The sequence below is a fragment of the Pseudochaenichthys georgianus genome, chromosome 3, assembly GCF_902827115.2.
Source record: "Pseudochaenichthys georgianus chromosome 3, fPseGeo1.2, whole genome shotgun sequence".
Classification (NCBI taxonomy): Eukaryota; Metazoa; Chordata; class Actinopteri; order Perciformes; family Channichthyidae; genus Pseudochaenichthys; species Pseudochaenichthys georgianus.
The window spans coordinates 23371425-23384976 of record NC_047505.1 but is presented as its reverse complement, the minus strand read 5'-3'; the positions used below and the strand labels follow the sequence as shown (position 1 = coordinate 23384976).

General features: G+C 42.1%; 1 protein-coding gene across 3 annotated transcripts; it reads left to right on the top strand.

Moving 5' to 3' along the window:
- Positions 1-6: 6 nt before the first annotated feature.
- LOC117461584 (small ribosomal subunit protein eS17) lies at positions 7-7709 on the top strand. 3 transcript variants are annotated; one of them, XM_034103530.1, is made up of 5 exons: positions 7-87; positions 1060-1211; positions 6397-6502; positions 6804-6869; positions 7602-7709. In XM_034103530.1, the coding sequence occupies exons 1-5, from the start codon at positions 85-87 to the stop codon at positions 7677-7679; spliced, it is 405 nt and encodes a 134-aa protein (XP_033959421.1). In that variant the 5' UTR covers positions 7-84; the 3' UTR covers positions 7680-7709. The 3 variants fall into 3 exon arrangements, with proteins under 3 accessions (XP_033959421.1, XP_071062499.1, XP_033959414.1); XM_071206398.1 differs by having other exon boundaries at positions 84-151; XM_034103523.1 differs by lacking the exon at positions 7-87 and adding an exon at positions 734-832.
- Positions 7710-13552: the final 5843 nt, after the last annotated feature.

The following is a 13552-nucleotide window of genomic DNA, read 5'->3' as shown; positions in this document are numbered from 1 at the left end:
CCGCGCGGTGGTGCTGAGCGGCGGGCTGAAACTATAAACTTCCTGTATGAACATCCAGAGCCTCTCTTCCACCGGTCCGTCAACATGGTGGGTAACACAGAGAGCATTTCACCTCAGCAGCCCTCACAATCCTCTTCAATCCTCGCCGATGGTCCGCTCTTAGAGCTGTTACAAGCATTACTTTGCACACATACTGCACTATTATTTCTAAAAGCTTGATTTGGATGCACTTCTTAGGCATTAAATATGAAAACACGGGCTAAATGTTCTGAAGTTACTAGCTGACAGGCAGACAAGTGGTCGTAAACATGACCAGAATATTAGCGATGCTCAACTATTTATATGATGGTTACTATCACTGGTGCTGAAGTATTTAGAGTTAGTCAAAGTTCCGCTTTTGTTCAGATTATGTTATTCTCTGGGCTTTAAAAGCCACTTGACGTTGTTGCCACTAGTAACGGAGGAAAGCCGTTTCCTTCTAAGGAGAGTTTTACTGTCGTTAGAGAAATATATGTAATTATTGCTATAAAAACGGGTGTATTCAAAATGCAGGACAATTATTACAATAATTGAATATGTATGATGGAGATGATCCTGCTCTTATCTCTCTTTCAATATACCATTTATCTTGAAAATTGCGTTAGTTGGAGTCATGGTTTTCTGGTCAGAAAGCAGTGATGTAGATTTCTTTTTATATTGTCAACGTCAGCAAAGCGTTCTCAATTTCTTCATATTCACTGCTAATAATATGCTTTTAACGGATTTAAACTTACATTGTGAGTTTATTAAAAAGTGCACTGACACTCAGTCAGTAACTCTGAAGGGATGTAATGTGAGTAAACGATATGCCTATTGCCTATATGAGTCAATATATCCCTGCCAAAGGTGTTTTGGGAATAGTTTTGCTTTGTTGGGACATGACTTGAGTTGAGCTTTTTGATTTCTAAAATAGCTGAATAATATTCCCAGTGTGATCACTACACTGTATATATCCATCTGCTATGTTTTATTACTATATTTTTCAAATGTATGAACTCTAAACGTCTGTTTTCTCTTCAGGGGCGAGTCAGGACAAAGACAGTCAAGAAGGCTTCCAGGGTCATTATCGAGAAATACTACACACGCCTGGGCAATGACTTCCACACAAACAAGAGGGTGTGTGAGGAGATCGCCATCATCCCCAGCAAGCCTCTGCGCAACAAGATAGCAGGGTGAGTTAAATGTGCTGCTATTTATGAGTTTATGCTACAAACACATGCACTCCTGCTAGCTGCTGGTCCCTTTTTAGATTGTCTACAAGAGGGGTTTTCAAAGTGTGAGGCGTGCCTCCCGGGGGGGGGGGGGCACCAGAGAGCTTCAGGGGAGGCGCAGCGTGAGAACAAAATAACGAGAAACAGTGAAACCTAACTAGCTAACTTTATGCGCCATGAATGCCCGTCTCTTCTCCATCCTCTGCAATGAGATGGGCACTCACTTCCACCAGCTGCTGCTGCACTCCGAGGTCCGGTGGCTGTCCCGGGGCAAGGTCCTCACTAGCTTGTGTGATTTGCACGAGGAAGTTCTCCTCTTCCTCGCCGAAATCAACTCCCCACTGGTCAAGCACATGGAGGACATGAACTGGGTTGCAATGTTGGCCTATCTGTCCGATATCTTTGACCGGATAAATGTGTTTGTTCCTGTCTACATTGCATCATCCGCCTGTGCACATCAAAGACGCAGACTCATTGTTCCCACTAAAGTAGGGGTGAGTGTAATAAGGAGGCAAAGTTGACGTTCAGTGTGTTGCCGGGAGCATATAAGGATTTATCAACGATGTTGAAAATGTTTAAAACATAAAGATAAAAAGGTTTTAAAAAGTTGTTGTTTGTTTTAAGGAGGTGATGCTACTCAGCCAATCAAATCGGTGCAGTCAGTGAGTCAGCATGATAGATTCAAACAGAGACAAGAGAAGAAGAGAGAAACCGTCGGAGTAATTTAAAATGGCGTGCTCAAAAAAGAGAAAGGTAGACCGCGAAAACAGAGCATTTAATGACATTTGCTCTTACTGGACCTCTTTGAAATGCCATTGAATACCCGTGCATTGGGACCCCCTTGAAAACGAGATGGTGCATCTCAAGGGGTTTATCCCAATAAATAAAATTTCTATATATAGCAACAACAACAATAATAATAGAAATAATAATTGGGAGGGGGGGCGCGGCTGTTATGTTCTCTGAGGGGAGGCTCACCTTCACACACTTTGAAAACCCCTTGGTATCATGACGTTAAGTTGCATTAATTGTAGAAGTGAACACTGTAAAGTTTACGTCCATCACGTACCCATGCTGTTTCGTCCTGTGTCCACACCAGTGTGTTCGGACAAAAGGTCCTCGGGGGAAACAAACACTGGCCAAAGAAGGTTCCGGGACGAACCAAGTGGCGAGATGGGCGTAGGGGTTTCTGTTTTAGTTGGGAATGTATTTTTATTTATTATGGTCGGTTATAATGTGGGTTTTGGGTGAAATTAACAGATGGCTATAAACCACTAATCATGCCTGCACATAATATTATGTGTATTTATTATAAATTACCTTTGAATGGTTTCTCCCAATAAGATCCTCTATAAAAGAGCCAGGCTGCAGTCGAATAGTCCAAAGATCAGCTCCTAAGTTCTAACCCTATCGTCTATTCCTTGACCTCTGAGTGAAACGTTAAGGGATAGTGGACAGGAGAATTCAAAAGGACTTAGGAGAAGAGACTGCGGTACTTTAGAGAATCCGAATGCACTATCCGACGTGTTTATGATGCGCCAGTGGACGTCATGAATGTGCGTCTGCTGCTGTGGGGGAACTATGGAAACTACAGTTTTCTATACAGCGGACTACAACATGGATGTTTAATAAGAACAACGGACTCATCTAGAGACTCTGCACCATGCTCTGATGCTGTTGCTTTATGAACGTGGACAACAGAGAAACATATTCTTCATGACCAAAGTTGGAATTGAAATAAAAAAGGAAAGTGAAACTTATGCTCGCCACCCTCTCCCTCCGGTCCACATTAATACCAATGATCCCAATACGTATGATTGTATGAACTAAAGATCTTAAAATCAATACAAATGTATTTATTATAAACGTTAGTCCTTAACATCTATCACTGTGTATATCACCATTCAAACATCTTTTTAAAAGTTGAACAAACCCCACACAGCTCAGTAAAGACTGTGAAATGTTGACTTTATTTGATCATTTCAGTAAAAACTAACGTTCATATTTCTCTTTTTGAGTATAATACTGATGAACGTTCAAAACAAAGCACTTTGGCAACTTACCACCTATGTTTTAAAATGCTTAATAAGCACCGTAACTTTCATGATGTCATTTCTCCGTCATAATCGGTTGTTTCTGTGAACGGCCGGCTGCAAGGCATTGTGGGGCAGCATTTTCGCTTCTCCTGTCGGTTAGGGAGGTCCAGTGGTTCCTAAGCTAAAGGAGGTTATAAAGGAAGTTTGAAACCTCCTTTCCTATCATTCTCATCATTCTAGAGAATTCGAACGGCACTTATCATGGCTGCCACTGAGGAACTTCCGGGTCATTTCACTCCTTTAGGAAGGTTCCTAAGCTAAATGGACTATTCGACTTCAGCCCCAGTCTTCAGTCGGAGGGTAGGGGTGAACACAGCTGGCTGGCTGTTCTCTTGTGGTGTTTGCTAAATAAAGTCACGATGGTTTGCAACTATACCTTCTCACATTCTCGATTCTTTCCCTGGAAATCCAGCCGCTAAAGGGTCGCTGTCTCACATGCCCTATCGGATTATTGTATTGCAGTTGTTTATGTTTTGATTAAAAGTGTTTTTGTAGCTATACCATCTACAAACTGATGCTGACAGCCCCGCTCCTGTCGCCCGCTTGTGGCAGACCACACTTCCACGCTCACCGGCAGGCACCGACTGGCTATTGGGAGGACCGGGAGGGTGTGTGTATGTGTGGCCCGAGCGAGCGAGAGAGAGACCTTACGTGCATTGTTGTTGTTAGCATCTGGTGCTAGCTAGCTGCGCTAACGGATATAAGGAGCTGTTTAAATGAAAACAGAAGAGCGACATTTCGCCACAACTGCGCCGAGCAGTTGACTTTATGCAGGAAGCCAGACAGTGGAACATTGTACGAAAAGTCAGCACACTCAGCTCGGATAGTGCAACATGATTGCAGCGTCCAGGCAGCTCCGGTTCAAGCATATGCCTTGAGTTGCACATAGCTCCAACACGCGCGTGTGCGCACACACACACACACACACACTTTGTATTGTATTATTGTCTTCGTACGCTTTTAACACACCATCGTAGCGATGGCGATGTTTCAGGTGACTGATCAGGTTCGAAGTATTAGCGAGCGCTGGATTTGTGAAGAACTCCCCTCTTCCTAAACCACTAATACCACAGTACTGGCAAAACGGGAGGAGCCGAGTGAAAAACAAGCGCCCCTCATCCCAATCCACCCACACCGCAGTATTTTTTTATTTATTTTTACCCAAAAAATATATTTTATATTATCGGGGGCTATTAATACTGGACCGAAAGAACGAGATCGCGGATACAAGCGGCCGAGATGGGTTTCCTCCGCCGGGTGGCTGGTGTCTCCCTTAGGGATAAGGTGAGAAGTTCGGTCATCAGGGAGGGACTCGGAGTTGAGCCGCTCCTCCTTCGCGTCGAAAGGAGCCAGTTGAGGTGGTTCGGGCACCTAGTTAGGATGCCACCTGGGCGCCTCCCTAGGGAGGTGTTCCAGGCACGTCCAGCTGGGAAGAGACCAAGGGGTAGACCTAGGACCAGGTGGAGGGATTATATCGCTTCGCTGGCCTGGGAGCGCCTTGGGATCCCCCAGTCAGAGCTGGTTGATGTCGCCAGGGAAAAGAAAGTTTGGGGCTCTCTGCTGGAACTGCTACCCCCGCGACCCGACCACGGATAAGCGGAAGAAGATGGATGGATGGATTAATACTGGTATCGGGTTTATCGGGATGACGTCATAATTCCTAATATCGTGCATCCCTAGTTTTAACTAAGCAATTAATCAAGTAAAACTTACATGAAACAGTGGAAAGAATGGCATATTGTAATCTATAGCCAACTTATATTTAATATTTTAACTTGATAGGGTGAATTTTATGACATTAAGGCGAGACACCCCAGGTGAATAAGGTACTTTTTTTTACTTAAAGGTATCAGCTAGAAATTTCTCCAGTTAATTACTTACTATAAGGCAATTGTTTTTTGTATTACACGTTTTCTGAAATAGCTTTTTTTGCAAATTATCCATTATCTCATTAAATATGCACATATTTTTAACACATTTCAGGAATCGAAATCTGAACTTTGGATAAAGCCAGATTCAAAATTCTTGTTTCATTTTGTATTCATATTAGCATCTAAGGCTTTTACAGAAAGGATATTGGATATCTCTTTTTATCACCACATAAATCAGAAAATACTGTCAACAGCCCTAAAATATCCATTTCCGCCATGTTTTTAGGTGTATAATGTTGTATAATTCAGACTATGAATGATATATGAACAAACCCTTCTGTAAAAGCCTTCATAATATTGATAGGAATATAACTGGAAGGTTTGGTGTATCTAGGTGCTACTGAAGTTGAAATTTAGAACTCAGAGTAGGAGAAAAAACTAATTTTGAGAAAACGACCTTTAAAGATTGCAGTGAGGCGCTAGCTAAACCCTCCTGTTCTTTGGATGACAGTTTGCCCCTCGACGCACTCCGTGAAGGTATTTCATGTTCGGGGTCATTTGTTTTTTGTATAACCTTGCTTCGTGCAAGTGACAATTGTTGTCGTCTTCTCTGTGAACGTTTTTTTTCGCCGTTCTTTTGCCATTTTGAGATTTCAATTTCTAGCGGAAAGCTAACCAGGAAGTGTTTTAGCACACCACGTGACCCATCTGAACGAATCACGTTGTCAGAAATTGACACCAGCGAATGAGATTTCGTTTCTTGGTTTAAGACCCCTTTGTGCTTTCACGATTGGTTGCTGATACAAAGGAAATGACCATATTTGGATCCGATGAGATTGTGCAGGAGAGACGGAGCTTTCCAACGATATCTCTGTTGACATGGTGCACACAGCGGTCGCGGTACTTTATGTTACGTTAGAATGCTAACTTTTGGTGAATTTAGGAGAAATCTACAGACGCAAATAGACAAACTATAGTAAAATAAACACTTAAATGTGTATTTTGTACGTTTTCCTTCCAAAAGCCTGAAAGAAAACATGTTATAGAATCAAAATAGCACAAAATCTCAAAATTGACCAGTACTAGAAAAACGATGTTTTTGCCTGTCTTGCCTTAAATATGAATGTCTTCCGTTGTTTCTCCCATCAGTATAATAATAACCCCCTGTATATCTCTCAGGTATGTGACTCACCTGATGAAACGCATCCAGCGCGGTCCAGTCAGAGGAATCTCCATCAAGCTGCAGGAGGAGGAGAGAGAGAGGAGAGACAACTACGTCCCAGAGGTCTGTGACCCCGTCTCTTTTGGTTTCTGAGTGTTTCCTGCAGGGGTGGGAGATCCCCTGTAAACAAGCGAGTACATTCCAGTTAACGCCCACCCCTAGGCTCATAGGACATACAAATGTTTTTGGTTTGAAAACTCGCAAAAATCGTACAGGTTTTGTAAGTGGTTCGATTGATAATGATTGGTATTACTGACAGTCTAAACACTTTTTTTAACTTCATGTAAGTTGCAAAAACTTGACTTGAACCTGTTAAACAAGACACAATTTGGTGGCTAATTTGTTTTTTAATTCGGCCCTTTAGATTTCTGCTCTGGACCACGAGCTCATCGAGGTGGATCCTGACACAAAGGACATGCTCAAGATGCTGGTAAGTGTGAAACATATCGTTATGCTTTCTTCGTGACGGGTAGAACTTTTTGTTCTGCAGATTCTCGGTTAAAATTCCAGAGAAATTTTGACTTTTATAACCAAATCAAGTTATGTGTTGAGCTTGTAAATAAAGAAAGATGACTACATTCAGATAAAAACACATACACATTTGTAGAAATAAAAAAAGGGGCAAAACCCTCATGAAAGAATAGGCGACTAGAACAGGTGTAACTTATTACGTTACTGATAGGTGTTTAAGGTTGGGCATTAAGCCGCCATAAATACTACACATAAACAAAGAAATGAATCGCTAAAAGCTGCACCTGTGTTTAAAGAATTGAAGCTTTCCCTGCCAACTGAGAACATCACTGTGCTAAGAATCTTTTTAACAATATTGCAAAATTAAATCTGCACACGTGTCTTATGAAGGTCTTCACTCTGTGGATGCTGCAGACAGTTTTTAGATCAACTGTCTCAAGGTTTCTTTATCAACAGGATTTTTAATGTAAAATATGATATAAATAGCAGTTACTGAAGAAGTAACTGCACACTAATATAACCTTTTTAAAGGCAATTTATTAAGTGTCAGCCATTCAAATAGTCCGCATGAGTCATGCATTAATTAAGTATATGTTGTGTTCCCTTATTATAAAGTGTTTGTCATATAAATAACCCTGTGGTGATGTATATATATTTCCAAATCATAAATTTCTTTTTCTTCCTCTTGCAGGATTTCGGTGGCCTCTCCAACCTTCAAGTCACTCAGCCAACTATTGGAATGAACTTCAAAACTCCACGAGGAATGTAATCATGTTGAATAAACCTTGTGATAAATAGACTTAATTGTTAAAATGTGTCTTTTTATTTTCTTTGTTTTAAAGCAATGAGTGATTAATATCTCCTAAACGATGCATGAACTGCAAAATGAGAATGTGTTTCATGAGCCAGATAGTAGCTTACTGCAAAGCAGTGTCAAAATGATTAAAGTAATTGGATCGACACAGGGATATTATATTTGGGAAGAGACGGTGTGGATGAACTGTCTTGCTGGAATACCTTTGAGGGAAGTCAAATGTAATGTTGAGATACAATTGGTTATTTCCCTTTTAGCTTAACCAAGGTTTTAGTACTTAAGTTAGCATGTATAGAGTGTGTAAACATTAATCAAAGTAATTTGATTCGCCATAAAAGTAACATTTTATGTTTACAAGTTTCATAAACTGTTGTAGTTTGCTGAAAAAGTAAGTATAGTAGAGTCCTAGGATAGTGTCCAAATATATGAAAGAAAATATGGTACCGTATAGTATGTTGAAAATATAAAGAAAGTAATGGCATAGTAAGTTGGCAAAAATCAGTATAGTATGTCTAAAATGGCATGAAAAGTCGTATTACAGGATGTCGAAGAAGTCATACTAGTTGAAAAATATAAGATAATTCATACTATACGATATTGGAAAAAAACTGACATTGCGATTTCCCCCCCCCCCCCTGAGATATATATTGCGATATGAAAGCATACAGGAATTGAAGAAAAGACCGTTTTTTTCCCCGCAAACCATCCTTTCTTGAATTTTAATGCTATACAATTGGTGGATGAAGGATTTTAGTCACGGACGTCTGGAGCTTAAGTTATAATAATAATACATTTTATTTCGAGGCGCCTTTCACGACACCCAAGGTCGCCTTACAGTGCATTTAAAAGTTAAAAAACAGTTAAAACGGAACACAATTTAATCGAACCGACAAGGCAATACAGGAGCATAAAACAGGCAAGACAAGAGTGTGGTGTGACGGAGTGAGAGGGGGATCTGTAATAGCAGGTTGAATGTGTTTTAGAGTGAGAAGGCCAGTTTAAACAGGTGGGTTTTGAATGTCGTGATGGAGTCAGACTGTTTGATGTGTGGAGGCAGAGAGTTCCAGAGCCTGGGTGCGGTGCAACTAAAAGCCCTGGCTCCCATGGTGCTAAGGCGGGAGGTGGGGACAGTCAGGAGTCCGGCCGAGGATGAGCGCAGGGAGCGGGATGGGGTGTATTCCTGGAGGAGGTTTGAGAGATAGGTGGGGGTGAGGTTGTTGAGGGCTTTGTATGTAAGCAGAAGGTTTTTGTAGTCAATCCGGTGCTGAACAGGGAGCCAGTGAAGTTGGATGAGGATGGGGGTGATGTGGTCAGACGATTTGGTACAGGTAATGATCCGGGCAGCCGAGTTTTGAATGATTTGGAGTCTGTTGAGTAGTTTTGTGGGTAGGCCAGAGAGGATAGCATTACAGTGGTCAATCCGGGATGTGACAAATGCATTAACCAGGATTTCGGTGCTGGATTGTGAAAGGGATGGGCGGAGTCTGGAAATGTTGCGGATATGGAAGAAGGCAGTCCGGGTGATGTTTTTTATGTGGGGTGCAAACGAAAGGGTGCCGTCCAGGATGACGCCAAGGCTTTTGACTTGGCTGGTGAAGGATACAGGGAAGCCGTCGATCATGATGCTTGGGAGTGGGGTGGTTCGGATTTTGGAGAGGGTGTTTTTTGAGCCGATAAGCAGGGCCTCAGTTTTACTACCATTTAGCTTCTGGAAGTTCCTGCTCATCCAGCTCCTGATATCCTGGAGGCAGGTGGCGAGGGAGGTGGGCGGGAGGGCGGTGTTGGGTTTGGTTGAGATATAGACTTGCGTGTCGTCAGCATAGCAGTGAAAGTGGATGCCATGGTGACGGAGGATTGTGCCTAGTGGGAGGAGGTAAATGATGAATAGGAGTGGACCCAATACTGACCCCTGGGGACACCCAGTGAAACAGGAGAACACCCTGACCTGTGGTTCCCCAGCTGGACAAACTGTTGTCTGTTGGTAAGGTAGGAGGAGAACCAGGAGAGTGCAACACCAGTGATCCCAATGTCAGCCAAGCGTTCCAGGAGTAGTGGGTGGGAGATTGTGTCGAAGGCAGTGGTGAGGTCGAGGAGGATGAGGATGGTGAGCAGTCCAGAAACAGCTGCACGGAGGAGGTCGTTGGTGATTTTAACCAGAGCTGTTTCGGTACTGTGCATTGAGCGGAAACCAGATTGGAAGGGTTCATGGAGGTTGTTTGAGTCGAGGTGGGACTGGAGTTGAGCGGCAACCACCCTTTCAAGGGTGACCGATCGATCAGAGCATCCCTACCCATAACAATATGAGACCGTGTGAAAGCAAATTTCTGAGGAAACTCTGTCTGCCCGCCCTTTCTTGTATATAAGCTTTGCTATTTTGTGAATATTGCGCACACTCCTGCAGACTATCCTATACTCTGTGAGACCTGTGTCTTTGAAGCTTCAAATAAATAACCAGAAAGACAACTCTGCTCGTTTCACCATTTATTGTTTGATCACTCTGACTTGTGTATCTCCACAGTATTGACTGGTTCTAAGATTTCCATAACAGGAGACATGATGGAAATATTCACTACACTTTAAGCAGTGGGTGTTTTGGAGTTAGGAGTACAGAGTAGAACAGATTCTTCAATCTTTTCATCATGTGGACAAATTATTGTTATAGAATTTTTATTCATGTGGGAATTTGGTAGAGATTTAATTTGTTACAGTATTAATCTACAGTGTAAAGGGAGAGTTTTAGTAACCACTCTATAAAATCAGACAAATATTTATTGTTGAAGGGAAGAGACCAAGGGGTAGACCTAGGACCAGGTGGAGGGATTATATCTCTTCGCTGGCCTGGGAGCGCCTTGGGATCCCCCAGTCAGAGCTGGTTGATGTCGCCAGGGAAAAGAAAGTTTGGGGCTCTCTACTGGAACTGCTACCCCCGCGACCCGACCACGGATAAGCGGGAGAAGATGGATGGATGGATGTTGAAGGGAAAGCTAGTTCTAAGCACAAATAATAGTATTTCAATTTGAGGTATTGGTTTCACCATTGTGGCATATATTACATATATACTACAGGAGAACTTTTTATGGGAAATAACTGTTGTTTGTCGTCCAAAATGTAGAGTTTAAAATTAAAATTAAAATAAAAACAGCACATTTAATTTTGAAAAAGCAATTTCATTGTAAATAATGTGGGGCCTTCAATCACCCATTGTAATGGTGCATATTATTGACGGCCAATAGGGAGAAGGGGTCACTTGACCCACCCTGCAGTGGTTTTTAAAATCTTACTTGCAGCTTCACAGGGAGGGCACGGCACCAGATTATGAATTTAAAAGACAAGCGTCACCACCTCCTAATCGACATCCATTTAATTAGTAATGACCTGATATTTAGAGATGTTAAAAAGTAAACACATACCATAAGCGATAATTCCTAAATTCAACTACAAACCATTGATGAAATGACTTCTGTTTTTAAATCCTTGATAAAGGAAGGATGGTTACATATTCGGACACCCAAGGTTCCACGCACTGTTAAAGAGGTTAACATTGTTCTTTAAGTGGACCAGAATTGAAGATAAATGAATATGAGTTATGAAATACATGGCAGAGCTTTACAGATCCTAATAATGTTTTGACTCAAGAAAATAATTATATGCACAAGTTTCTGAAATAGATCTATTAAACATTTTAATATAGATTAGGTGTTAATAAACTGCAGTAGTGGTACTATAAGGAAGTGACATTTTTGGCTAACACATTTCAGGGAATGTGGGAAACAGCTGTCCCAATGAAAAGTTAGAGATGTCTGGAAAATTATAGTTGTAATCGTGAATTAATAAATGATGACGCTCCATATATGACAGATTTTTTTAGGTAAAGGATACTGGCCTATGCTGAAATATCAAAGTCTCTGCAGAGCACGACACATGGCCAAAAACACTGAGACCAAATGACCTTTTGACCCTGACTGACAGTGTTACTTGAGAAAAGTACTGTCAAAGACTGACTCTGGGGGGAATCTGACCAAACTTGACATTACAACCTGACAGTGAGTGAAGAGAGGCTTCTCAATACTCAAATTTCCCCTCCTCGACTCCTCGACTCCTCGGTCCTCCGGTAGTGACCCGGAAATGAATTTCAGCGCGCCATTTTGAAGGACGTCTCATTTCTCTAAATGCACACCGAGGACCGAGGATCGAGCGTCGAGGAGGCTCTCTGGAGGAGCTATAACCGAGGATACACTGATGGTTCCTCCACGGCTCCTCCGCGGATGCATTTCCGGGAACGGTGGAGGCGTGACACACGGCCGGACTTATCTCAGCCAATGACAGCTCTGCATGCATCCCCTGGATATTATTTTAGAAACTGCTCTCATCGCAACGCGATGTTTACAGTGAGAACAGCTGTGAGGTCCTGCAGAAAGCAGAGCAGTGTGTAAAATAAATATCACTCAGTATAACAGACCTACTCTCTTTATTTGCTTTAGTTTAGTAGATATATACAAACAAAGAGTCGATATTTTTCTAAGAACATTTAGTGCTTCACATACTAAAATACACAACGGCTGTAGCCTGATTATGCTTTAGGAGCTTAGGTGTGTATGGTACAGTGTGTGTGTGTGTGTGTGTGTGTGTGTGTGTGTGTGTGTGTGTGTGTGTGTGTGTGTGTGTGTGTGTGTGTGTGTGTGTGTGTGTGTGTGTGTGTGTGTGTGTGTGTGTGTGTGTGTGTGTGTGTGTGTGTGTGTGTGTGTGTGTGTGTGTGTGTGGTACAGTGTGTAGGTATGTCCTGTACAGTGTGTAGGTGTGTGTGTGGTACAGTGTGTGCACAGATGCGGCGGACAGACAGGTCTCAGTTGGTTTGGTGTCCTCTGCTTACTTTTAATACTTGCAAATACAACTTTTGGCCCGTAATTTCAATTCCCCATTTCAGCGACCAGAGAGAGAGGGGGGGGGGGGGGGGGGGATATATCCAGTCTCTGATTGTGTTACGTTATTATGAGAGTGCTCTCATACTTTAAATTGCATATATTTATATAAATATATTTGTGTGTGTGTGTCCGCATCTGTAGCCTGTTATTGTCTCATTATACCGCACTCTCAATGAATTCAAGGTAAATATGTGGGGGAACAATGTTCAGCTGATCTAACAGAGATTATAAAATATGACAAAACACTCGACAGCTGATGCAGCTGTTGCCACGTAATAATGAACGGACGTCGCTTTAATATGACCGCTCAGAGGAGAGGAGTTCTCATTTCTTTAAACGTCTGCTGCTTCCCCTCCTCTTTCCCCGGTTCCCCTCCTCGGTCCTCCGCTCGCATCTCCTGTGGGCGGGACTAAGTCTCGAGGAGGGGAGTCGAGGAGGGGAGTCGAGGAGGGGAAATTTGAGTATTGAGAAGCCTCTAAGGTCTGCATGTGATGAGTGCAACTGCATGATTTAAAACAATGACTAATCAAGCATGTTTTTGGACTAACACATTATTCTGGGGCTCTGTGGGAAATGAGAGGTTTCCTAAAATTCCACAAAATTGGAAAACCGCACATGTGACCCGTTTCTAATCTACTTGATGATATTTCACTCCCACAGGCAGCGGCGGTTTGCAAAATGTGAAGCTCAAACTAAAAAATGAAGATTCTGTTTATTTTAGGACTGACAGATGGAGATAAACACTTCATTTCACTGGAGTGTTTACTGTGGAAAATGATGGATGTACATTTGTGAATAGTGTTTGGTATTTTCTTATACTCAATTATTACCTGAAGGTTTTCTTCCCTTACAGGATTTTGTTACACATGAGTTCATGTGTAAAAAGGTGGAGTGTGTGTATAATGT